The 24,955-nt window shown below is 34.3% G+C and overlaps 3 protein-coding genes across 4 annotated transcripts; 2 read left to right on the forward strand and 1 right to left on the reverse strand.

Moving 5' to 3' along the window:
• Nucleotides 1-141: 141 nt before the first annotated feature.
• Nucleotides 142-3,360, forward strand: LOC101261298 (probable inactive receptor kinase At2g26730). The gene is made up of 2 exons (XM_004251388.2): nucleotides 142-1,625; nucleotides 2,374-3,360. Exons 1-2 carry the CDS (start codon nucleotides 263-265, stop codon nucleotides 2,961-2,963), a joined length of 1,953 nt encoding a protein of 650 aa, XP_004251436.2. The 5' UTR covers nucleotides 142-262; the 3' UTR covers nucleotides 2,964-3,360.
• Nucleotides 3,297-12,121, reverse strand: LOC101260993 (outer envelope protein 39, chloroplastic). 2 transcript variants are annotated; one of them, XM_010315182.4, is made up of 12 exons: nucleotides 11,869-12,017; nucleotides 11,330-11,411; nucleotides 9,951-10,017; nucleotides 9,815-9,850; nucleotides 9,513-9,657; nucleotides 8,918-9,076; nucleotides 8,731-8,801; nucleotides 8,570-8,648; nucleotides 8,338-8,453; nucleotides 7,031-7,178; nucleotides 5,792-5,861; nucleotides 3,297-3,866 (listed from the first exon to the last, which is right to left on the reverse strand). In XM_010315182.4, the coding sequence occupies exons 1-12, from the start codon at nucleotides 11,878-11,880 to the stop codon at nucleotides 3,709-3,711; spliced, it is 1,143 nt and encodes a 380-aa protein (XP_010313484.2). In that variant the 5' UTR covers nucleotides 11,881-12,017; the 3' UTR covers nucleotides 3,297-3,708. The 2 variants fall into 2 exon arrangements, with proteins under 2 accessions (XP_010313484.2, XP_004251220.1); XM_004251172.5 differs by lacking the exon at nucleotides 11,330-11,411 and having other exon boundaries at nucleotides 11,869-12,121.
• Nucleotides 12,122-14,500: 2,379 nt separating this feature from the next.
• Nucleotides 14,501-23,990, forward strand: LOC101261781 (GTPase LSG1-2). Its single transcript, XM_010315185.4, has 7 exons — nucleotides 14,501-14,929; nucleotides 19,563-19,664; nucleotides 19,740-19,826; nucleotides 20,468-20,561; nucleotides 21,970-22,026; nucleotides 22,343-22,422; nucleotides 22,514-23,990. The coding sequence occupies exons 1-7, from the start codon at nucleotides 14,706-14,708 to the stop codon at nucleotides 23,631-23,633; spliced, it is 1,764 nt and encodes a 587-aa protein (XP_010313487.2). The 5' UTR covers nucleotides 14,501-14,705; the 3' UTR covers nucleotides 23,634-23,990.
• The last annotated feature ends 965 nt before the right edge of the window (nucleotides 23,991-24,955 follow it).

Consider the following 24,955-nt stretch of genomic DNA (forward strand, 5'->3'; position numbering starts at 1 on the left):
ATTCGAAATAAAATATGTGATCTATGTGTTTGATAGATGGTTTGAAAGAGAAAAGAGAGACAGTTGAGGATGAAGTTAAAGAAAAAAATCAGCAGCCGGCCTGTTATGGATTTTAGTTGTTGTGTTTTCCGCCAAATGGCGCCATATTAGTCGATTATCGACTATTCAAACATAGGGAATATCAATAATCATGACTGAATAATTCATCATATCTTTATTATACTCCTATTTTTGCAGCACATTAGCTAGTTATCATGCAAAAATGAACAGAGTTTTGACTTTTGCTTTGCTCTTCATTTCATTCTTTTTCATCTTTGACACAACTGTATGTGATGAAACAGTGACTAGAGATGCATTGCTCAAGTTTCTTGCAGAGGTTTCTAACAATAACAGTACAATTCTTGGTACTAATTCGGGCTGGAACTCGACATCTGATCCTTGCAAGGACAAGTGGCATGGTGTTACATGTAACGCGAAGACTCTCTCAGTGGAGAAAATCATTCTTGATGGTTATGATTTTTCGTCTGGAACGTTTGATGCTACCACGATTTGTAATGTGGAGCCTATCGCACACACCCTTTTCTTCCTGAGTCTAAAAAATGGCCTACTTCAGGGGAAAAACTTTGACAGTATAGATAAATGTAAGCATCTAAGACATCTTGTTCTTGGTGGAAACAGGTTTTCGGGTAGCATTCCACAATCATTTTCAAGATTGAATAACTTGAAAAGACTTGACATATCCAACAATAGATTATCAGGTGTTCTCCCTGATTTGTCTAGGATTTCGGGCTTGATTGGGTTCGAGGCTCAGAATAACCAGCTATCAGGAGAGATACCTGAATTTGATTTTTCGAACTTAGTTGCATTTAATGTTTCTTTCAACAATTTCAGTGGTTCGATTCCACCTGAGGGTGATAGTTTCCCCATTAGTAGCTACATGGAGAATCCTCTGTTGTGTGGCTCCCCGTTGGCTAGAAACTGCTCATCACTCTCCGAAGATTCAGAATCAGCTGATTATGACAAGCCAAAGAGAAGCTTGTCAAGAGATGAAATTCTCATGTATTCAGGTTATTTCCTGATAGGCCTGGCTCTGGTTCTTCTTATCCTACTATGTGTCTATAGAAAACGAAAGCAGAAGCAGCAGAAGAAGAAAGAATCAAGAATCGAGGCGATGAAAAAGGTTGCTACAGTTGATCATGACAGTACTACTACATCAATGGATCAATCTAAGAAAGGCGCGAGCAATTCAGATATCTCATCAGCTGTCATTTCTTCCGATGACAGCAACACCGCGGTTTCACAGTCACTCGTGGTTCTTACGAGTCCTGAGGCGAATAACGGATTGAGATTTGAGGATTTGCTTAAGGCTCCAGCAGAGTTGCTTGGAAGAGGAAAACATGGTAGTACGTACAAAGTGATGTGTGACAATCCCAAAATGACATTGGCTGTTAAGAGGATAAAAGATTGGTCAATAACTGGTAGTGAATTCAAGAAGAGAATGCAGAAACTAGACAAAATCAGGCATCCAAATGTGTTGCCTGCTGTTGCCTTTTATTCTTCTAGACAAGAGAAGCTTTTGGTCTATGAGTACCAAAACAATGGTAGTCTTCTTCTACTTCTTCAAGGTAATTCACTCCACTAGTCTATTCTTCTGTGTATTGAATTGTGCGACGATTTCATCTAGGCATAATACATAAACAGACACTCGAATTTGAGCTCAGTTAACAAGTAAGCACTCAAAATTTGAGAGAGTGCACATCTAGACACCTCAAATTGGTCTTAACTGGCAACTAAAGACTCCAACTCGTTCCCATTGTGTCTAATGGACACCTGAAGCCTAATGTAACACATAAATCTTAGAGTTGTCTAGATGATCATTTTGTTAGTTGGAGTGTTCAACTGACACAAAGGAGACGAGCTGAGATGTCTAGGTGCGCATACTCAAAATTGGAGTGTCTACTTGCAAGATGAGGCCAAAATTTGAGTGTTCGTTTATTATTTATCAGTTATGACTTTCATTTAAGAGAGTAAAGTTCATGAAGGTCTGATTCTTTTTCATCAGCTACGCATGAGAACATTCTTATGCATAATAGGTGTATGACGGTGAGATATCTATTTGTTCTATTACCATATGAAATTGTGAGACATGCTCATCTATAGACTTAAAACTGTTAAAAAGCGCGAACTTTTGCTTACTTAACTATGTTGGATCAATGAGTAGTTTCAAGGCTTTTAGGCATGTGAAATACTTTATTTAAGGTACTTATTGTCCCCTCATGATTTAAACATGTCAAAATTCTCTTTTAGCACTTTCGTTAGAAACCTCTGTCTGCCTTATTATCTTCAACAATTGTGCATGAATCTGCTTTTCAGGAATCCAGACAGGCCAAAGATTTCATTGGAGTAGTAGACTTTCTATAGCAGCAGGTATTGCCGATGCTTTAGCTTTCATGCATCAGGAACTTCAACATGACAGAATTGCACATGGAAACTTGAAATCATCAAACATTTTCTTGAACAACAACATGGAGCCAACGATCAGCGAATATGGCCTTATGAGCATTGCAGAAATCAATACTACTACAGCAAGCAATTCCCATTATGTCTTCCCTATAACTAATGAAAGTGTAGAAGCAACCTTTAAAGAAGATGTTTATGCATTTGGTGTCATTCTTTTGGAGTTGCTAACAGGTAAAGTGCAAAACGATGGAATAGAACTTGCTAGTTGGGTTGTTTCTGTGCTAAGAGAAGAATGGACAGTTGAAGTGTTTGACAGAACTTTGATCCAAGAAGGTGCTAGTGAAGAAAGAATGGTTAATTTGTTACAAGTTGCTGTTAAATGTGTGAACCATTCTCATGAAGCTAGGCCTAGTATAAACCAAGTTGCTCTCATGGTTACTACTATACGAGACGAGGATGACAGGTCCATCGATGTTTCTACAAGTACTAGTTCTATCATCTGATCAGAACTCAGTGTTTCAAATTATTCATCATTTTTCTCTTTCAAGAATCTAATTAACTATTTTTTAAGATTGAATTATTGGACAATGGATGTACTTATTGTTTATCATAAGCTCATGAATTACTTTACATTCAACATGTTTAGTAGCAGTGTCTTTGCTTATCATGATCAAATCTATGACATAGATAAGATAACAAATGATCATATTTGCCAGAAACTGCAAGCAGCATGGTTGTTTAAGATGGTTTGTCTCAAGAAACCTATAATTTGTTGGGATCATTGCAATTTTACCTGTGGACAGAGTTGAGCAAGACTTAATCCAGTGCTAAACCAGTAAACAAACACACATCATTTGTAACTTTGGTATTCAAGATTAGTAAATGAAATCAACTGATAAATTTCTCTATTTGTAAAAGAAGAAAAAAAAAAGGAAATTGAATGTGTATATTGTCTATTGTAAGCAGGTTATGAACTTTGACATTAAAACTAACTTCCTGATGGTCACTGTAAAGAATTTACAAATTTCTATCTGCTCTTTGAAGAGGTACAGGGAAAATGGAACCACCTCTGTGCACTAATTTGCTCAATATGTTTTCAAAAAGAAATCTTCACTGCTGTTCCTATAAGGGACGGACCACTGCTCGGACCCTAACATCTGATCTCTTGCAGATATCCTCATAAATTTTCTCTATGGATGCAGCGCTGTTCATAAGTTATGTCATGGTTGCAAGTGTTGTGGTTAAGACTCACGAAGGGAGGTTACTGAAGCCGAAGTAGACAGTTCGTTGTTGAAATGCATTGACTGCATAGTCCACCTGGAAATGGCCCAGCTGAGACTTGAATCTAAGGCCATATCCGAAGCCAATTCCATTTCCTGGTTTGCCAAGCCTAAGAGCAGGGTTTCCTGAAATGCATCAATGACTCAAATGTTAGAAGAAAATATGTTAGGAAACACTTCTTCTGAAACTAGGGTAGTGATATCGCGAAGCCCAATATGTTTACGTATGCATTTCTGAAGGATACACGTGTGAAATGATGAAGAACTTGTCTCATTATTTGTTATGAAAGCAGTCAATCAGCATAATATAGAAGTCCAGAATTCTGAGAGTCGGAGAGCTTGTAATGTGCGAATGCTGAAGTTCAGTCAGTTCATATGATCAAGAAACCAAGAAAATGTAACCATTGTTGTAACGGACTCAAATATCAACCTCTACTGCGAAAAGTCTTGCCATTTTACACCAACTCCAGAGGCCAGAGCTTTTCGTTTTCTTTCTTTCTTTCTTCCTATTTTAAAAAAACTTTTCACTTGTATATTTAATTTAGAATACAAGCTTTATCTTGCTTGTCGATATTTCTATCTATAAACAGGGAAGATGATGAAACTTTATATATCATACTATAGAATCTGTTGGCTGAAGGAACCAAGTTTCTTTTCCTTTCAACACTTTCCCCTCTCGTTGGCATGAAGTTATAATTCTAGGAATCTGGTATCTGGAAAACACAGATCCTTCCTTTTCGATACACCCCCTTAAAATAGAATCAGTTTATCTTCCATTGCTAGCTTATGCACTAAATTGTCCAATTGTTTCTAGTGAACTCCTCAAAAGAATATCTACTAATTGATTAAGGTTGATATGCAAGGCATATTTATTATCCCAGTCTCAATTTTCTCATCAATAAAGTAGTTGTACACTTCTACATGATCATACTACAATAAGCGGAAGGTCGTTTTGTAGAGGGTTGATATCATAAAGAAGGAAACAAATAGCCTTATGGTCAAAAGAAATAGAAAATTCTACCTAATTTATCTCATACAAACCCAAGCTATAGACAGTTCACAGTCGTTCTGAGAGAGTAAAGTTATTTGCATTATCCAACATGCCATATGATATAGCAAACTTTATTTTGTGCTATCAAGGCAACAGACCTCATCATCACATTGAGAAGGTAAAGGAACAAGTCTCGATCAGTTTGCAAACTTGCAGCATTAAAGAGAGATCTAATATTCACGTACAACCCATATAATGCCAAACATGGATGTTTTTATTTGACCTACAAAGCTTAGCTAGAACAGTCAGGGTGGATATCAAGATTATGCAGCCCATATTATTGAACTTCTCCAATCTCCATTTGGAAAGTGTTTGCTTTTACTATGATATCCAAATATTTTAATATCTTGCTAAGAGACGCTTCGAGTATGCTATCTCTGTAGCTATACACAACTGAATTAGCAAACTCTACGCCCCCTTATAAATGATTTGGCAAAACCAACTATTGTTACTCCATCACATTTTTTGTCAATATTCTCATCATCATGCTGATGAGGATTATGTTCACGCACTTATCCTAGATACTTGTGAGAATATATGAGGATCTACGTTTTTACAGTGGAACCTAAATATGGAGTTAGATCTCGAAAGTAGCAGTTAACCATAACCAGCACATATTAAGCTTACTGCTTAAGTCATAGGCTAAATCATTAACAGTTTCATGGGAAACAAAAGGTTGAAAACCTTACAGCAAGTAACCTACTCTATACAGGCCCAACAGCAGTAAGGCAGATAAAAAGCATGAAACAAACAAATTGAAAGAAGAAATGCAAAATACACAGAAAAAAAATAGTTATAAAAAATAATTTCTCAAAACAATCATTTGCAGTTATCATGTATAATGGCAGCCCCTCCTTTCCCAACCCCAACTGATAACAAACAGACATTCTCAAATATTTCCAAAAGGAATAATCGAAATCAATGTTTTCTTAAATTTCAACAGCAGTCAGTGACATTAAGCAAACCTTCTGCATGATGTAAAAATTACTAAGGTACTAACCGGGCACATGACGACCTGAGCCCAAGTCAGATCCACAATCCAAGAAGACAGCACCATCAAGCACCTGGCTCTGGAGAAGAAGCATTGGGTGTGAGACTCCACAATATAATATTTAATAGGTCCAAAGGGATCAGACATAGCAGTATATAAACTAGTAATACTAATTCCACAGACAATGTGGAAGCAAGTAAGCGACCAATAAAACAAGGGAACTCCGTTCCTTCTCTTGCAGGCGCAGATAAGAGGACACAACTCGCATTTTACTTTTGATATACTGTTACATCATTTCTTACAACAAATTGTTCCCTCTCTTCTTTTTAACAATCAATCTGATAACTAACTTTTGTTGATAAAATTCTTTTCTTCAAATTAGAAGAAAGGTTCTTTTGACTTTAAAGCACTCTCACATGATGATTTATCTTACAATACTATTCTTACACAACAACAGGACATTTCTTCAAGGTCAAATTCTTCAACTAAGACAGGACAACATTGCCAATAAAAAGTCATGCATCCCCCTTAACACCACTTAAGAGTCTGTCCGCCCTATCTGCTACTAAAACATAAAATATTGTATTATAATGCTCCAGAAAGATGAAAGAAAGTTCTAATCAAAAGTCTAAGAAGACATGTGGTACTAAAAGAATCAACGTAAAAAAAATATTTAAGCCATTGCAAGTCCCACTCAAAAGTTATGTTGCTCGGGTTCTTCAAAAGTGCCTACGGATGCGTGTCGGATCCTTCAAAAATGCATTTTTGGAGGATCCAACACGGGTGCAAATTATTTTTGATTAGTCCAAGCAACATAGCTCAAAAGCCAATAAAGTTCAAGTGATTGACAAAGTATGACATTATAAATTTCAAACACAGAAGATCCTATGAGTTTGCTTGTATTAAAGAGTTAATGTCACTGGTATTTCCAGCTGCAAGCTTAATTACATAATACCTTATCGCAATCAGATTCAAATACTATATTCTGTTTCATACTAAACACAATAGATTTTTCAAAAACCAAAATAAGAAGATCCGTTTCTCAAGTCTGTGCTTCACAGTTACTTTTTATTCTTTTGGTTCTGAATCATTGCACACCATTAGAAATTAGCAAGATTTCATTCATATTTTTGCATCATGAAGGAACTTAAGAGACTAGAATGATAATAAGAAACACTTTTGCAAGATGTGGAACCAAACAACTGTCATAAAAGGCAAAAATCTAACAATTTACGAATCAAAACATACCAAAGGAAACGTCAGTTCATTGTTAGCAACCAGACAAGATCTACCACAACCAACAGCTCCTTCACCATACCCTCGGACGCTACCAAGACCGCCAATTGCAAAAGCTTGATAGGGAGCTATATCCCCCACGATAGAACCACCCGTAAGGCTGTCAGAGAAAAAAGTAGGACTTTAGCATATGGAAAGATGCATTAGAAAGGAAACAAGAAAATAAAACTATACAGGAAAGAAACATTGTTTAACAGCAAGGCTTAAGATTTTTTGCAAGACTAATATCAATATGAATGCATCCTCAAGAAATATTCCCAACTTGTTGATAAGACCCATGCACCAATGACCATTAGTGTGTGGGCAATAGGACTAGAATCATAACTATAGCACACCTTGCTCCCTTTTCAATCATGTGAACCCAGTGCTGAGGGACCTTTGATATAGTATCCCATTCAATAATTTCTCTCTCAACACTCAAGAGGAAAATGTATTTAGCATCACCCCTCTATCAACTTTTAGATTAGTGGATACTCCCCACTTCCATGCTGCCCAGAGTGAAACTCTTCGGAGAAGGCTGGTTGCTGGAGAATCAATGTTTTGCTTAGTTTCTACAGTTCTATTCTAGAAAGAATGGAGAGTTTTTCTCTCTCAGATCTAAATATTAACATTTTAAGAAGACGGGAAAAACTAGTAAATGTAAATAAACAATTAAAGATATTTTTCAAGAACAGTAGAATCTAATAAATCTGACTAGCAATTGAAGATATATTTATCAAGAACAAACAAATAAATAAGCAGAATCCAGATCCTTAAGCTACTGCTTTATATTGAGTTTGTACAGAGAAGTAAACTTGAAAACTAAGTAGAGTTAAAATCTCAAGAGTTTCTATTATTTCCAAGTCCAGTTTCCATGTGTTTACTTGTTTCTATTAATATCAAAGCACATAGATCTTGACCTCTCTCGATGCATGTCGTATTTCAAACATCTTTCACCCTTGACTTCCTTACACTGCTTCCCTGGTGCTATTGTAATTTTAGTTCATTACTTCCTACATGCTTCCTCTTGTGTTTCTCACATTAATATTTAGAAATTCCTGAGTAACTTACCAATAAATCATCAGACACTTGAAAGCACTGAATGCTAACTTTCACTATTTGATATATGCTGTTCTAGTGGTAATTGGATGCTTTATTATCTTTATTTATTTTTACATTTTTGTTTGATTAGTAAATACAGTACTGGTTGAACATGGTTGTAAAAACCAACTATGCCAAATTGACAAATCTTCAACTGCCCAAATAAAAATGTCTCTCACCTTGACAAGAGAAAAGCCGGCCCAAGTTTTAGTCCCCTTGATGCAACAAACTTGAATCGGTTAAAGATCAGCCACTTGGAAAGAATGGGAACCCCCTGTTCAATTTGCAGGCTAAACTGGACAAGTGTGTGAACATGTTTTAGAAAGCATATAGAACATTGTATGCACTATGATATCAAAATGGAAGAGAAATTGAGAATTTTGCACCATTTGTGTTTAGAAAGTGAATTACTTGAGAAAAACTACGATCGTTTGCTTTTGCGTATCGAGACTCCTGTTTAACTACTACCATACTGTCATTATAGCCACCACTGCAAAACAAGTATTTTGTGAGTATAGGCTGAGTCAGAATCCAATTAAAAGAAGTTAAAAACAAGTCATAGTTTAAGCTACCTGCAAGTCACCGGAAACCCATGAGTATCTCTATTTATTGACCGACCCTCATCACTTACAGGACGAATATGCTGCATGAGAAATAACATTTACGCTTCCTTTAAAAAATCAAGGCTTAGAGCATCACACTTGAAGTTTAAATAACATGTGTATAGAGTTGCCATTAAGTTCTATCATTTGCACTTACTTCAAATTTTATACTTGTCTTGCTGCTCCAGTTGGAACTTGCAGGCTCGCTCAAATCTAAGCCAGCAGATAAGCGAGATAAGTTAACTCCACCACTTCCTGATCGAGAGAAGTTGTCATCTGGTAAGCCATGTACCCCAATCTCGGGAGAAATGGAATGCTGGACAACAAGATAATTCGGATTGAAGTCCATGATGTGTCAGAATTTCCATACATAACAATAAGTTGTCGTTAAGTCTACTCCCAAGCTAACACTAAAATTAAGTTGATTTAGTTCTCATTTCAAATAAATGCGACTCCGAGGCAGATATTTTACCAAGATTAGTGCTCTTCACCGCAATATGGTCCTCTTTATAACTGATTCAACTTTAGTAATAAAATTCTAAGAACAATGGGAAGTGGAATAGCTCATCTTAAACATACTCAGACCTACATATTTAGTTTGAACTCCAATCAAATGAGTTCCACAACCCCTTCATGAACCAGACTATTTCAAAATGCAAAATATTCAGTCCTAGAGAGTTTTTTCCTCTTTGACAAAAAGATAATAATAAATAAGTAAAACAAGATAATATAAATTTTTCAGTATAGCACACCTGAACAACAAAAGACTGTTGAGCAAGCCATTCTGGTCTTGGCTTCCGATAAGTAATCAAGATATTGGAATCATAGAGTCCTTTATCCCACAAAACATCTAGCTTCTCGCTCTTGCCAAATAAATTTGGGTGTTTTATGCAAAGACTGCAATGATAAAAGCAAAATATTATCAATCCAAGTATGAGTAAGAAAAACAGTTTAAACCGAAACCCTCCATTCTTACAAGCCACAACAAAAAATTATAACCGAAACAAAAAGAAGCTAAAAGTTTCATGAGTAGGACATGAGAAAATTGTATTACCTGCCAATTACCAATTCAAGGGGACTGCCAGAATTCCTGATTGAGGAGACAGTACAGCAATATGTAGAAAGAAACGAAGAGTTAAGAACTGATAAATACAAAATCAATTGGCATAAGTGCTTTAATATGTAAGAACCTGAAAGGCTGGAGCATCAAAGCAGCACATAGTTTATGGGTGAAATCCACGTTGACATCTATTTTAGCTGCAAGAAGACCAATTCAAATTCAAGACAGTAAATAAGAACTCAACTTTACAATATAAAACACAAAAAAGAACTATCAGTCAGCATCCACTATGGCCAACCAAAAACACATTTGCATAGGCACAATTCAAAAGAAATTTTCAATCTTTGCAAACATATAGCAAACCAGAACCGACTGGCATCCTTTATTGGCACCCCATAAAACACAAGCTTTAGAGAGTTATGAGACAAGAAATTTTATTTATTTATTCTGATATCCGTGGTGTCCAGGCAAGCTTGCGCATAACGAGTTCCAAGGGATACTTGTCACCTCCCACCAGTCCCACCAGCGATAGGTACAGGTTAGAACAGATAGAAGAAATCACCTACTGTTTTTTTGTGTCTGTTGGAATTTAAACACTAGACCTTATGATTCTCAAACCACTTCATGAACCACTAGGCCACACCTTAAGTATGAGATAATAAATTGTGGGTTTTATTTGAGAAATGGAGGAGAACAAGAAGAGACCTTGGCTATTAATGAGTTACCCACCATTCAAACTGATTCAAGATTCAATCTTTACAATATAAAGCACAAAATAGAACTATCAGCCCCCACTGTAGCCAACCAAAACCACATTCGCATAAGCACAAGAAAAAGAAAACCAAAACTATATATACCCTGTATTGACACCCGAAAACACTCCATAAAACACAAATTTCAGAGAGTTGTGAGATGATAAATTCTGGGTTTTATTCAAGAAATAAAGGCGCCGACATGAATGCTTTTCTGAGCACCTATTAGCCTATAAATGAGTTCCCACCATTAAAATTGACTAAAAATTCAATCCTTAAAATATAAAGCACAAAAAAGAACTATCAGCATCCACTATAATCAACCAAAACCACATTTGCATTAGGCACAACAAAAAGAAAACCAAAACTATAGATACCCTTCATTCACACTGCCCAAAAACACAAATTCCAGAGAGTTATGAGATAATAAATTATGGATTTTATTCAAGAAATGAAGGAGAAAAAGAAGAAATTTTTGCCAGCATAAATGCTCTTCTGAGCACCCATTAGCCCATTAATGAGTTCCTCACCATTCAAATTGACTGAAAATTCAATCTTTACAATATAAAGCACATAAAAGAACTACCAGCATCCACTATATCCAACCAAAACAACATTTGCATTAGGCACCACAAAAAGAACACCAAAACTGTAGATACCCTTCATTGACACTCCCAAAAAACACAAATTCCAGAGAGTTATGAGATAATAAATTATGAGTTTTATTCAAGAAAAATGAAAGAGAAAAAGAAGAAACCTTTGCCAGCACGAATGCTTTTCTGAGCACCCATTAGCCGATTAATGAGTTTCTCACCATTCAAATTGACTGAAAATTCAATCTTTACAATATAAAGCACATAAAAGAACTATCAGCGCCAACTATAACCAACCAAAACCACATTTGCATTAGCCACAACAAAAACTATAGATACCCTTCATCAACATTCCAAAAAAACATAAATTCCAGAGAGTTATGAGATAATAAATTATGAGTTTTATTCAAGACAAATTGAAAGAGAAAAAGAAGAGTCCTTTGCCAGCATAAATGCTTTTCTGAGCACCCATTAATGAGTTCTTCACCATTCAAATTGATTAAAAATTCAATCTTTACAACATAAAGCACAAAAAAGAACCATCAGCACCCACTATACCCAACCAAAACCACATTTGCATAGGCGCAACAAAAAAAATTGACACCCCAAAAACACACTTCATAAAACACAAATTTCAGAGAGTTATGAGATAATAAATCATGGGTTTTATTCAAGATATGAATGAAAGCGAAAAAGATAAGACCTTTGCCAGCATGAATGCTTTTCTGAGCACCCATTAGCCTATTAATGAGTTTTCCACCATTCAAAATGATTGAAACTTCTACAAGGTCGTGTTGTTTGTTTTTGTACTTATTCAGTGTGTCGCAGTATATAGAGGCTTCTGAGGTTTATGTAAAACGAATATAAAGAAAACATTAGAAGAGGGAAAATTGAGAATCGCTAATTCTCAAGTTATCTCTTGCTTTGTAGATTGGCTTTAGTACTCTTCAGTCTTTTTGCCTTTCAATTAGATATTGTCACACCCTATATTATTAGTCTCGAGATTCGAGTCATTAGAGTATAAAGTTATATTTGTTCGAAAATATTTTATTTTTTAATTTTTATGACGTGAAGTCAAATGCAGTCGTGTCGCGATTTAGATATGAAATTAGAGTAGGAATTTTTTAAAAAAAAATAGTACTTGTTAATCATGGAAATTTAATAGCTTGATTATCTGAATTTTTAGACGTGTAATCCGTTTTTCCGTTCTTCTACCAAAAAGAAAAAAGTATTACTAGTTGATGTATGTTAATTAGCATTATAAGTCCTACTACTCTATTTTAACTAAGACGGTTTAAAGAGATAGATTGATGAGTCGTTTATGAAAGTTCTACGATATTAATTTTTTGATTATTTTTTATTTCGTATGAACAAAATTAGATTTGTTTAAAATTTTCCATTGTTTTCGAATTCTTTTCGGTATTAGTATTTGATATGTTTTTTTCGAATGATATGCAAGAATCACAATTTGAAATTAGAGCACCATATCATACATACTTTTACATGAATGACAGAAAAAAACTCATATTTTTAGTGTTTAAAAGATGATTGAACAATCAACAAAATATAAAATATTACAAGAATTAAATTTCATCTCACTAATTTATATTAGTGTAAAATAAAGTTAAGCAAAAACTGATAGTTAAATCACGCGAATAAAAAAAATAATTGAGTCTGCTAAAATAAATATCTAATAAGAAAAACTTAAAATTATCAATAAATTTACTTTGTTTTGATTGACCTAGTTACTAGTATGTAAAGTTTTAATCTTCTTCTTCAATCATATTTTTATCGACTTTTTCTTATTTATGATTCTCAAAATTTTTAAATCTGTTAAATTTTATTTCAAAGATAATAAATTAGTAAATTTCCAATTTAAAATAGAGAATTAAAACTTAATTAATTGTTGTCTATCTCATTGTATCAAAATACATTATTATTCTTGGCCATAATTGTGGAGATTGTGTCTTTTATAACAAAATTAATTTTTTATCAATTGATAAATTAAAATCAAGATTAAAGATGGGTAGATAAATTAATCACATACTTTATATGAATGATCTAATAAATCATTAGTTGATCACATTCTTTATTTGGACAATCTAGAAATTTTTTTAATCTATATATAACGTAAAACTCCAAAAGCAATATAGCTAACCTTTAAAATCATCGAAAAAATGAAAACTTTTAATTGCAATTTTTACATTTTTCTTCTTCTTATTCTTCCTCTTATTTTTGAATCATGTTGTTTAGCAAGAGTTCAAGTTCATATTATCAACAGGCTTCCTGATGGACTGGCAATGACTCTCCATTGTCAATCTCATGACAATGATTTAGGACAGTTGAGATTGACGGGAGGTGACGAAGCTAGTTGGACTTTTAGTGTTAATTTTTGGGGCACCACTATGTTTTATTGCGACGCTCAATGGGATGATAGTTCCACAACATATCGTTTTGTTACTTATGATGCCGCTCGGGATGCCCGACGATGTCAAACGGAATGCTGGTGGATGATCTCTGAAGAAGAAACGTTATATGGTTATAATCAAGAGAGTGAATACTGGGAGTTGTTTCCCTTCACCAGTGCATAAAATCTCTTAATGATGCCTATTATCTTCGTGTGTGTTTAAAAAATTATCAATTTTTCGTATTTAAGATTAACCAAATCCAATTATCGTTACTTCGTACAATATAAGGTTGTTCGGTGATCAACACATGTAACATGTACAAGGCAATATAATATTTATATATAGTTACTATTACTTACAATTTCATCATTGCTGCAAAATTATCTTAATATAATTATAAAGTTTGATTAAGCGTATAATCCTAACAAAAATATATAAAATTTCAACATATGTGTGTTGGATTTCAAAAACTTATTGCATGTGAAATTCTAACACAACACGATGGAGTTTCGAATTTATATATGGAGTTTCCAACATTAAAAATGACTTTTTTATTTTATCATAAATTACTATACTCACTGTGATGAAAAAAAAAAACAGAAAATATGAGAAGAGATTATTTCAATTTATATACATTTATCAATTATCTAAATTTATGTCGTTCAAATTCAAATTTCACATTAACACCATAAAATTTTACTCTCTCTATATAAAATCCTTTTGATTCACTAATTTTATATTAATAATTTATAATTAATCAAATAAATTTTTAAATATAAATAGAATTTGGACCAAATTTCACTTTACATATTCATCAAAATAAAAGTACTTAGATGATAAATATAATAACTTAAGTGTCTTAATTTACAATTTACACTATTTTCAAGGGTCTTATCTCTAAATTTCCCCTTATTATTTAGAGGTCAAAAAATTGCATTTTTTCAAAAAAAATAAATTAAAATAAACAACCCTGCTCCTCCTCCTCCGCCGCCGCCTACCTTCACCGCCGTCATCTACCACCGACTACGGTGACCAAAAAGTCACAATCTTTGAATACTCATATAGTTTCTGTAACTGGGTTTTCACTTTTTTTTTTTTGTTAAGCTAATTGAATTTGAAGAGAAAAGGAGTAATGGGTAAAGGAGAGAAAAGTTCGTTAGGTAGGGCACTGGTGAAGCACCATAATCAGATGATTCAGCAATCGAAAGATAAGGGTCGAGTTTATAGGAATCATAATAAGAAGGTTCTGGAATCTGTAACTGAAGTTACTGATTTAGAAGCTGTAATAGAACAGACAGATGAAGCTCACCGTCTCTATTCTGACCTTAATCCTCCTGTTAATCTTCTCGTCAATCTGTAAGTCCCCTATAATTAATGTTTATTTTTTGGTATTTTTATGAATTTACTGTTTACTTTTTCGAGCTCGTATACATAGATTATACATTGTTGTTGTATATGTGTTACATATATTAGTCAATGGTGGTGTCCGTACAAGTTTGTCCGCAGCTCGACTAATTCTTGTTCAGCAAGGCTAGGTTAGAATAGATAGGAAGAAAGCACCTGTTTTGTCTCAATTGGGATTTGAACCTAAGAAAGAATGGTTATGGCTACTCTTTGTTGCATGCTGAAATATAGAAAATTATTTTTAATTAATAGACTAAATAAAATCAATATAAAAGATGGGTAGCTAATTAATCACAGTCTTTAGATGAATGATTTAAGATTTTAGTTGATCACAGTCTTTATTAGGACAATCTAAAAATCACCACCCCTGAAACCTCAATTTTGGTTTTTTCTTTTTGTATCTGTCTATCTATATAACATACAAGTTCAAAAACAATAGAACTAACTTTGAAATCAAGATGAAAACTTTCAAGTGCAATTTTTACATTATTTTTCTCCTGTTTTTTCTTTATGTACTTACTTTTGGATCATGTTCTTTAGCAAGAGGGATTAGTATACATTTGCCAGGGAACAGAAGAGTCCAAGTACATGTTATTAATAGGCTACCAGATGGAATTCCCATGACTCTCCATTGTCATTCTCATGACAATGACCTAGGGCAATCAATATTGGAAGAAGATGATGAATTTAATTGGAGTTTTAGAGTTAATCTTTGGGGTACTACTTTATTTTATTGTGACGTTCAATGGGACAGCGATGATTCCATTTGGAACCATTTTAATGCCTATGATGCCGATAGGGACTATCGACGGTGTCGGTCGGAATGTTGGTGGATGATCTCACAAGAACAGTTGTTGTATGGTTATAATCAAGAGAGTGGATACTGGGAATTGTTTCCCTTCACCAATGCATGAATACTCTTAATGGCGCTTATTCCCCTTGCGTGTTGTTTAAAAATTATAGTTTTTTCATGTTCGAAACAAGAACTAATTGTCATGTCCAACTTACCTACATGTTTTGTATATATATGCTTTAGTTATGTGTGATCTCATAGGTCAATCAGAACTTGAAGACAACCATTATTGTCCATGTTTTGGCTTTCAATGAGATTAATTTCTTAGGTTTTACCGTCTTTTTGACTTTTTTCATTGATAAAAAAAAATGTGATATTGCACCTTGTAGTGCTAAAAAAATTACATTTAGTGAACAAAGAAAAGTAAACATGAACCATGCATGTTTTAGAGAGAATTACCATACGAATAATTATAATATTTATAACTGCTGCTCCTGTTAGTTGTCCTTCCAATTTAATTCATTGCCTTTTTTTGGTTTTATATTTTGTCCTTTTAGTTTATATTTAGCTTAGAATAGTGTCTTTGACATTGTCAAGAAAGAACCATCACTACTCCACATCATATAAGGCTATTTAGAAATTGGCACATGTAACACAAGGTGATATGAAATTTACATGCATCCATTCTTAATTGAAATTATTTTACTATAAAAAGGAAATTTACATAGACAGTTTCCAACATATTATGTTGGAGTTTAAAAACTTCTTGCATGTGAAATTTAAACACGGTATGATGGAGTTTCAAAATTTTACATCTGAGACTCCACAATATGCTGTTCATCTGTATGTGAAACTCAGTATATTTTTTTTTATAAATGATGCATTATATAAGTAAATGGGTAAGACATTGTGTCTATTGTATACCTAGTTTGTTCGCCCAGTAACTAGGTATTGACATACACTGGCCTCAAAATCAGGAGTTGAAATTTTGGAGAGGAAATATCATATCTAAGCGAGTAGAAATAGCTATAATATTTCAGATAAATATGGAATTTTGCAGTTACTTTTCAAACTAAATGAAAAGATCGGTAATTTTTTGTTGATATTCTTCTCTTCTAATTTATTTTGTTAATAAATCATGTCGTTCTGAATGTGTGTGTTCTCCCCCTTCCTTTTTTTTTTTTTGGGTTTAGGGGTTGGTTCAGTGCTAGAGAGTTGATGCTTGCTGGTTGCTTGGTTCGATTTTTTGATCGAGTTTCTAGAAAAAAAAACAGAGAAATTTGGGTACTGGATGAGGTTGGGACTTCTTTTTTGTCAACATTTCGTAGTGTCATGGTTATATCGAAGCCAAGATCAATTCTTGGTAATTTTCTCAGGTGCAACATAGAAGAATCTTAGAGTAGAAGAACAAAATGAAAAAATGCAGAATAAGTGCCCTTTTTTTCCCCATTCGGAACAATTACCTTACTGTTCTGTTTTTTCAGCTGTGAGCCGTTCATTTTAGCTGAACTATAGAGTGAAAGGGGTTTGAATCGTTGTTACAATCATATGCATCATTTTCAATGAGGCCAAGAGGCCAAGTCTAGCACTGCTGACAACTTGTTTTGCCATGTTAAATAGTTATGGGATGGTAAAGGAAGGATTTGCTATCGCAAAAATCCATACTAAAGGAAGGAGTCCCTTTTTCCATGGCACAGCCTCAGTTGCTTTGATGGAATGCTTACATGAAAGGCTTAATTGAGTGTTGCGGGTAGAATTGCTGTATGAGGAGTCCACTTAAAATAAAAGGAAACAAAACACACACATCATCTTTCAAGAAAGAAATGGGAAATAATGTTCGTTGTTTCCCAAATTGATTCTGAAGACTTAATTTCATAAAGCTTGTATGTTTAGTTAAAATGGAAAGGAAGCATCGCAAGATGCTTTGAAGGGCTGTACAGAAAGTGAAGTATACTTGCTTATGGATTTGGGGTTTTGGATGTAATCTACAATACATGAAAGATTAAAATAGCATGTTTTGACTGTATGGACTCACTACAGGAGTAGGGTCTTAGTTAGGTGGAATTTTTTTGTTTTGTTTTGTTTTGTACTGAAAGGCTTTTATCTCCGTAATCCCTGGCACTAGCTAGGTGCCAAATTTCTGATTTTTATAGAATTACTACTTACCGGTTAAAAAAAAAAGAAGGAAGAAGATACATTTCCGGAGTTAACCATTGACTCTCTTATGTAACTACTCTGCTTGATGCCCTGCTAAGATAACACCTTACTTCATCAAAAAAAAATAATAATTAAGGATGATGAAGATAGATATTCATAAACCTACTGTCTCATACCTTCCCCTGTTATTGCTGACAGTAGGTCTCTTAATCTTGTAAATTTTCAATGACTTACTAGAGTGGGATCTCCTGTCGCTCTTGCATAGTCATTGGCTCAATGCATCAGAGATGTATGCTCCTAGTTTTGAAGGCATAGAACTTATGGATTGTTCTAGTTCAGAAGTGTCTTTTCTGAACGCTTCTATATCTAATGAACTGTAATAAACTAGTAGTTAAGAAATCTCGAGGGCTTTGTCTGATGGGCATCACGTAAGTATATAGCACCAGAATCCTAAAAGTAGATTTGATCCAGAAGGAAGTGTCCATTAACATATGTAACTGTGCTCTAACTCTATTTGAGAGATCCAAATATTGTTAACGTTGGGAATGACTTGATTGGTGTGGATGAAGTAGTGAATTTGAAAGGAAGTGGAACGGTAACACTGTTGATATGAACAGAGAAGGAAATTGTTTCAAGTCTTACATATTCAGTGAATGGGAAGTATATCATATCTCCATCAGAAATTATTGTGATTCAGGGTTTCCACATCTTGTTTTATTGCAGCCTTTGCTGTTGGAAAATATATACATAGAAGAGGACAAAGATGAAGTTTTGATAAAATGAACAGCGGACATAGACTTTCCTAAAAATGATATTTGCTCCCTCTCCTCTTTGAGATTGCTATTGGATTGCACGCAAAATAGTTTTGGTGGGTATGACAAGCCCATGAATTTCTGCTCTAAGCAAATAGTGAAGAAATACCATTAGAAAGCAAGTATTTGAACTTGGTCTTTTGGAGAAGAAAAAAATTCTCTGGATAATGTTGTGAAGGAAGATACTTTGTTAAAATATGTTGGAACCTGCAGAAGTTGAATTTAAATAGAACCGGTCGTAACCAAAGAAGGAAAGGGCAGAATCTTTTATTTAAAAGACACAGCCTTTCATTTAAAATACTCATTAGTAATTTAATTTATACAAAATTCCAACCTTTGCTATGTTGTATTTGTTTTGCTTGAACTCCTGTAATCAGTCGACACTACTGAGCAGAACTATTATGGTCTCTGTAATAGAGGTTTGGATTAAATAGGTAAATCATAAAATTGCTGATTATGTTTCATAGTCAGCCCTGTAAAAGTTAGGTCATTTGGATGAACTTCTCTCTTCAGATTGAGTTATCTTGATTTACCATGTGAAATTCACAGTTGCATTATTGTGCCAAATTTACTTCTCTAATTTTTATAGTATATGTTAGTGTAGTGTAGTGTTGACCGAGATCCTATAACAAGTGGCTTCATCTCTAAGAATCTATTTTTTAGACTATTTCCCTTCTCATCTTTGACCTGGCTATTTTTTGCTGATTTTTTCCCTTGACTTTTTGTTATCGTGGCTCTGCGTGTTAGTGTCCTCTCTGACAGAATTGAAAGATTACATACCTTTTAAACTAATGGTTGTTGTTGCCTGACTTTGTCATAAAAGGGACTCTGGCTCTAGTTCTGGTGATATGCGACCTGAAGAAAGATTGAAGCAGCAGAAGAAAGAGGAGGCTTTGCATGCTAGTAGTCTTCGCGTTCCACGCAGGTAATTGTTCCCTTTCTTAATCTAGTGCACTATCTGGTGTTCTGCTCCAAGGTTCTGAAGTACCTTTTTTTCCAGGCCCCCATGGAATACTAAAATGTCCGTGGAAGAGCTTGATATTAATGAAAGACAAGCTTTTCTAGCTTGGCGACGCAATCTTGCAAGGTCAGTGCTATTAAAAGACATTTTACTACTGTGCTACATATTGAATGCATGTTTGTAAATATTATTGCTTTCCTCTCTTTTTGGCGGAGGGGGCAGGGACTATGAATGTTGCATTCATTTTCCTCTTGAAACTGCTTCAATGTTGGTTACTATGATTTTTTTTCTTTGTAGTGTTGAAGGTAAATGTTAGTTACTATGGGTTATGTAGGTAAGCACAGATTAAGCCAGTAAGTTGCCTGGTTTATATTCCAAGCATTTGTATCTCCCCTCAAAGTTTTATTAGTTAACCATTATTTTCATATGCACTTAAAAAACCTTACAAATTCCATCGCTTCATAGTGAGTTCATGTGTGATGGAGTTATGACCAGAAAATGCTTCAGTAATACATTGAAATCCTTTCAAATAGGCTCCCATCTTAGAAGAAGAAATCCAATTAGTGGATTTTATATGATCCTTATAACTATCCATGACTCTTTTGTAATTCTTTGGAGGTGCCCAGCATAGCCCTGAATGCTAATGAATACTACTTTTACCAATCTCAAAAAAAAGAAAAAGGGTCTCATCTTATGTTGGACTACGGCATTACATGTGAATTTTGTTTATGTACATATTTTTCTCTAACCATTCTAAATTTATATAGGCTTGAAGAGAACGAGAAACTGGTTCTCACCCCTTTTGAAAAGAACCTGGATATCTGGAGACAGCTTTGGAGAGTTGTTGAGCGTAGTGATCTGGTGAGATTTTGGTCATTTCTACCTCCTATGATCTTAATGGATAAAATGTTCAGTTGGCAGTTAAACAGTTAGCACCTTCTACTGGTTACTTCTTATGCTTAGTTCTTGTGTAGTTTATTTGATCTAATTATGTAGACTGGAACACTGAGAGTAACTGTTTCTCCAAATTTAAGGTTGCTTTCTATTGAACATATCAAACTAGAGTTAAATTTTTTGTAAAGAAGCCTGAAAGTGCTTGGTAAGAGAGTATGAAGATTGGTTGGTCTGGTATGTAATAGCATTTCTAGCCTTGTTAAAGATATTTTCCCCATGACAAATTGCCTGTGTCAACATTGTTAAAATTTGGCCTAGTGATTGGGCTGTAAATGTTTGAGCCATGAAAACTGTAAGAACCTTTTGTGCTTTAATCTGAATAGTCAATTATTCTTGGCCTACACGTTGCTTCCATGCTTCTTATATCACAGTTTCCTTATATATTATTTGCCTCTTACTAATTTCTGGATTCCCACAGTTTTAGTTCATTGGTCTTTTTAAATGAAAAGGTGAAATTTCATCAAAAAAGTACCACAGTTTTATAGATCGATTGTATCTTTTAAATTAATTAGGCAATAATGTGTCTGAACTTCGAAAATGTCCACTGTGTTTTCCAAGTTCCAAATATTGGATAATATCAGCAATAATAACTATTGAAAATTCCAGCATCAAGTATGCTTTTTTGCTTTGTTGAACAATTTTGACTTCGCAAAAGAAGTATATGTAAGCAAAGAGCTTAAAAACATGACTGCGGACCCCTTCATTAAGACCTGTCCTTTCAAGCTCTTCGGACAATAGTTTGTCGATAGGATTTATCTTTTTTATCTTTCCTACTAATGATATTCCCCCCATTTATTATCTGGAAAGAGAGAAATCTTACATTTTTGAGAACAGGGAGAGTAATATGCAGCAAGTAAAACTGAATTGTATTCTAACTTTGTGTTTTTGGTGTTATCAGATTTACTCTAATGACACTGTCTCTATCATTGATGTTTTAGACTCATCTTAGGGATAGGACAGTGCCTTTAGAGTTCATTATGTAAATATGGTTTTCAGTACAACCCATGTACTGATTTACAGAAATTCAGAAATAGAAATAGTTCCCACATTTATTGCGTAGCATAATTTTATCAGTGATCTAGTGCAATTGATAAAAAAAAAGGTACTGGATTTCTATTTGCTACTTGATTGATATGGATCGGATGGTTTCTGCTTTTTAATTATTCTCTCTGAATTGGATGATTTCACTCTTTCTATGAACGTGTTTTCTTAATCTTTCTTTGGAGTACTCCTGAATTTTTTCCCCTTCAATAACGAAAATTATTACTTCATCAAAATAGTATTGCTGATTATTTTAGTGTTTCTTTGTACTCAGCTTGTAATGGTTGTTGATGCACGTGACCCACTTTTTTATCGGTGTCCTGATCTTGAGGTAAGTATTTCAATGCTTCGCATAGGTTGAAGTACATTTCAGTATTAGCACAATTATGATATATTTTCTATTTATATGTTTTGATATCCTTGTCATAATGTTACATGTAGCTGTGCATTCTTCTAGTGCACTATTGTTGAATTCTGATTTTCTTTTTTTTAAAAAAACTTTCTTGATGATTTTTTTTTAAGAAAGTAGGGAACGGTTTCGCACATATACTGATATACAAGATATTAGTGATGCCTCTCTTGTTTTACCTGTATCTATATCATACAAGTTGTGATAAAGATTATGCATTTATGGCGCCAAATTGCAGGCTTATGCACTAGAAGTCGACCAACACAAAAAAACAATGCTTCTTGTTAACAAAGCTGATCTTTTACCCATTTCTATCAGGTCAGTATGCCTGATAATATAGTTGCTGCTTCCTATCAGATTTCTTATTTTTGGATGTGCAATTTTATGGTTATTGCTTTATCTTCTGCAGAAAGAAATGGGCTGAATACTTCCACCAGCAAGGGATTCTTTTTCTTTTCTGGTCAGCTAAAGCTGCCTCTGCTGCTCTCAGTGCTTCAGAAGTACCAATGAGCTCTCAAGAGGCAGGTGATGCTGATACGAAAATATTAGGCAGGGAGGAGCTATTGGCCCGCTTACAGTCTGCAGCAGAGGAGATAGTTTTGACTAAGAATAGGTTAGCTTCTGATGCTGATGAGAACTTGGCAGAAGATGTTCAGTCTAGAAGTGTGATGGTGGGGTTTGTGGGGTATCCTAATGTTGGGAAAAGTTCAACGATTAATGCTTTGGTAGGGGAAAAACGAGCTGGTGTGACATCTACTCCGGGGAAGACAAAGCATTTCCAAACACTTGTGATTTCTCCTAAACTTACTCTATGTGATTGCCCGGGTTTAGTGTTTCCATCATTTACAAGTTCGAGATATGAGATGATTGCATGTGGTGTTTTGCCAATTGACCGGATCACTGAGCATCGAGAGGCTGTACAGGTGGTGGCAAATCGAGTCCCTAGAAAAACTATCGAGGATGTCTACAACATATCTCTGCCAAAACCAAAGCCATATGAGCCACAGTCTCGCCCACCTACTGCTGCAGAACTTTTAAGGGCATACTGTGCCTCTCGTGGTTATGTTGCTTCAAGCGGATTGCCCGATGAAACAAGAGCAACACGTCAGATGTTGAAGGATTATGTTGATGGAAAGCTGCCACACTTTGAAATGCCTCCAGGAGAATCAGACGATGAAGCTAGTGAAGAGGAGGATGAAATTGTTACAGAGGATGCTGATAATCCTATAATGTCTGGTTCTGATGAGGATGATGACGACGATGAGGATGAGGATGAGGATGATGAAGACATTAATGCACATCTAGATCATGTTCTGAGTGATTTAAGTACGTTTGATATGGCCAATGGACTTGCTTCTAACCAGACAGCTCGTAAAAAGAAGCCCATAACTGCTCCCCATAAACAACATAAAAAGACACAAAGAAAGAAAGACCGGTCATGGAGAGTCCAGAACGGTGAAGGTGATGGGATGCCAGTAGTAAGAGTCTTCAGGAAAGCAGCAAACACTGGACCTGTGAACATCCGGTAGGTATCAATGGGAAGTTACACTGGCTTCTTGGCTCCCAACTCTGCTTACCTTGTCAACTGTCGTTATTTCGCCTATATATTACTGCAAGCGTTATATATTACACGCATATCTTTACAACGATGGTGCGGTATATATGCTTATTTTTCAAGTAGCACTCTCACTAAGGGAGTTGAAGAGTGAATCTTAGTTTGTTTAAAACCATCTGGATTAATGTTGTTCTGATCTTCTGTTGCCAATGATTCTTCTTTGAACAAGAAGATGTAGTAGAAAATTTGTGTATGAAATTGCCTTTAATGGGAAGTGTTATATTTTCAGGTGAGATTTTTCAGCATAAATATGAATTAATTGTTTTTGATATTTTTTTTCTTCATTCTTTTTGAGAAAACCATGAAATATGGTACATTTTGTTTTATTATATTTGTTTTTGATTATATAATAAAACAAATGGTATGGTTGACAACTATAATTCATTGTACTCTTGCACTTTTTGCAATTTAGATGTACTTATATAACGTCAATGTTGTATATTGACCTATAAATCGCAAAGTTCGAGTCATGAAATCAACTCGATAGTTGATCAGAGTAGACTATGTTTATATCACGCTTAAATAGTGTGTCGTTCTTTTCGAGCCTTTGCATAAATGTGAAATATTGAATATTCCAAATACTATATTCTCCTTGCATAGAAAAGAAGAAAAAGGAAATTAAGCGGTTAAGTTTGGATCGTGGATTCCCGATATTAAAAAGAAAAAAGATAAGTCTCAAAATAAGTGTTGTTTTAACGAGAAATAAATAAAATTAGTCCGAAATAAATATCATATTATAAATTTAAGGCAATAATTAGTAAATATTTTTTTCCAACGATATTCTTTTACTTTATCTTTTTAATAATATTATTCAATTTTCAAGAGATATTTATTAAATTAATACAGATAGTTCAGTAAATTGTATATTACATTCATCAACTTTTTAAATGAACATAATTTTTGATAAAGTGATAATTATTTTGAAACGACAACTAATAATTGATTTTATTACTTTTTTTTTTGTTGTTGTTGGATTTATGGTTGACTCTTGGCTTGGAACCTTCACTAGAGGGTTTTGCTTTTGTATTAGTATATACTAATTATATAAATTGTTTCTAAATCTGTACATAAACAATTAATTAAGACAACTATATAAGAGTCTTTTTTTATTTTTATTTTATGTATAGAATAAGTGAGTAAATTAATTGGTGGACTCTAAGGACAATTAACAAAAAAATAAATAATCATATTTTGAAAAAAATATTTTTCAATATATCAAATCCAAGATAAAAATAA

The sequence above is a fragment of the Solanum lycopersicum genome, chromosome 11 (genome assembly GCF_036512215.1).
Source record: "Solanum lycopersicum chromosome 11, SLM_r2.1".
In the NCBI taxonomy this organism is placed as follows: domain Eukaryota; kingdom Viridiplantae; phylum Streptophyta; class Magnoliopsida; order Solanales; family Solanaceae; genus Solanum; species Solanum lycopersicum.

Excerpts from the sequence above, each read along its gene's own strand:
- LOC101261298 (XM_004251388.2), top strand. The coding sequence starts at position 263 with ATGAACAGAGTTTTGACTTTTGCTTTGCTCTTCATTTCATTCTTTTTC. Across the intron at positions 1,626-2,373 it reads TCTTCTTCTACTTCTTCAAG|GAATCCAGACAGGCCAAAGA; the intron begins GTAATTCACTCC and ends TCTGCTTTTCAG.
- LOC101261781 (XM_010315185.4), top strand. The coding sequence starts at position 14,706 with ATGGGTAAAGGAGAGAAAAGTTCGTTAGGTAGGGCACTGGTGAAGCAC. Across the intron at positions 14,930-19,562 it reads GTTAATCTTCTCGTCAATCT|GGACTCTGGCTCTAGTTCTG; the intron begins GTAAGTCCCCTA and ends TTGTCATAAAAG. Across the intron at positions 19,827-20,467 it reads TGGCGACGCAATCTTGCAAG|GCTTGAAGAGAACGAGAAAC; the intron begins GTCAGTGCTATT and ends AAATTTATATAG.
- LOC101260993 (XM_010315182.4), bottom strand. Across the intron at positions 10,018-11,329 it reads AAGCATTCGTGCTGGCAAAG|CTAAAATAGATGTCAACGTG; the intron begins GTTTCTTCTTTT and ends GTCTTCTTGCAG. Across the intron at positions 9,658-9,814 it reads CTTGAATTGGTAATTGGCAG|TCTTTGCATAAAACACCCAA; the intron begins GTAATACAATTT and ends TTATCATTGCAG.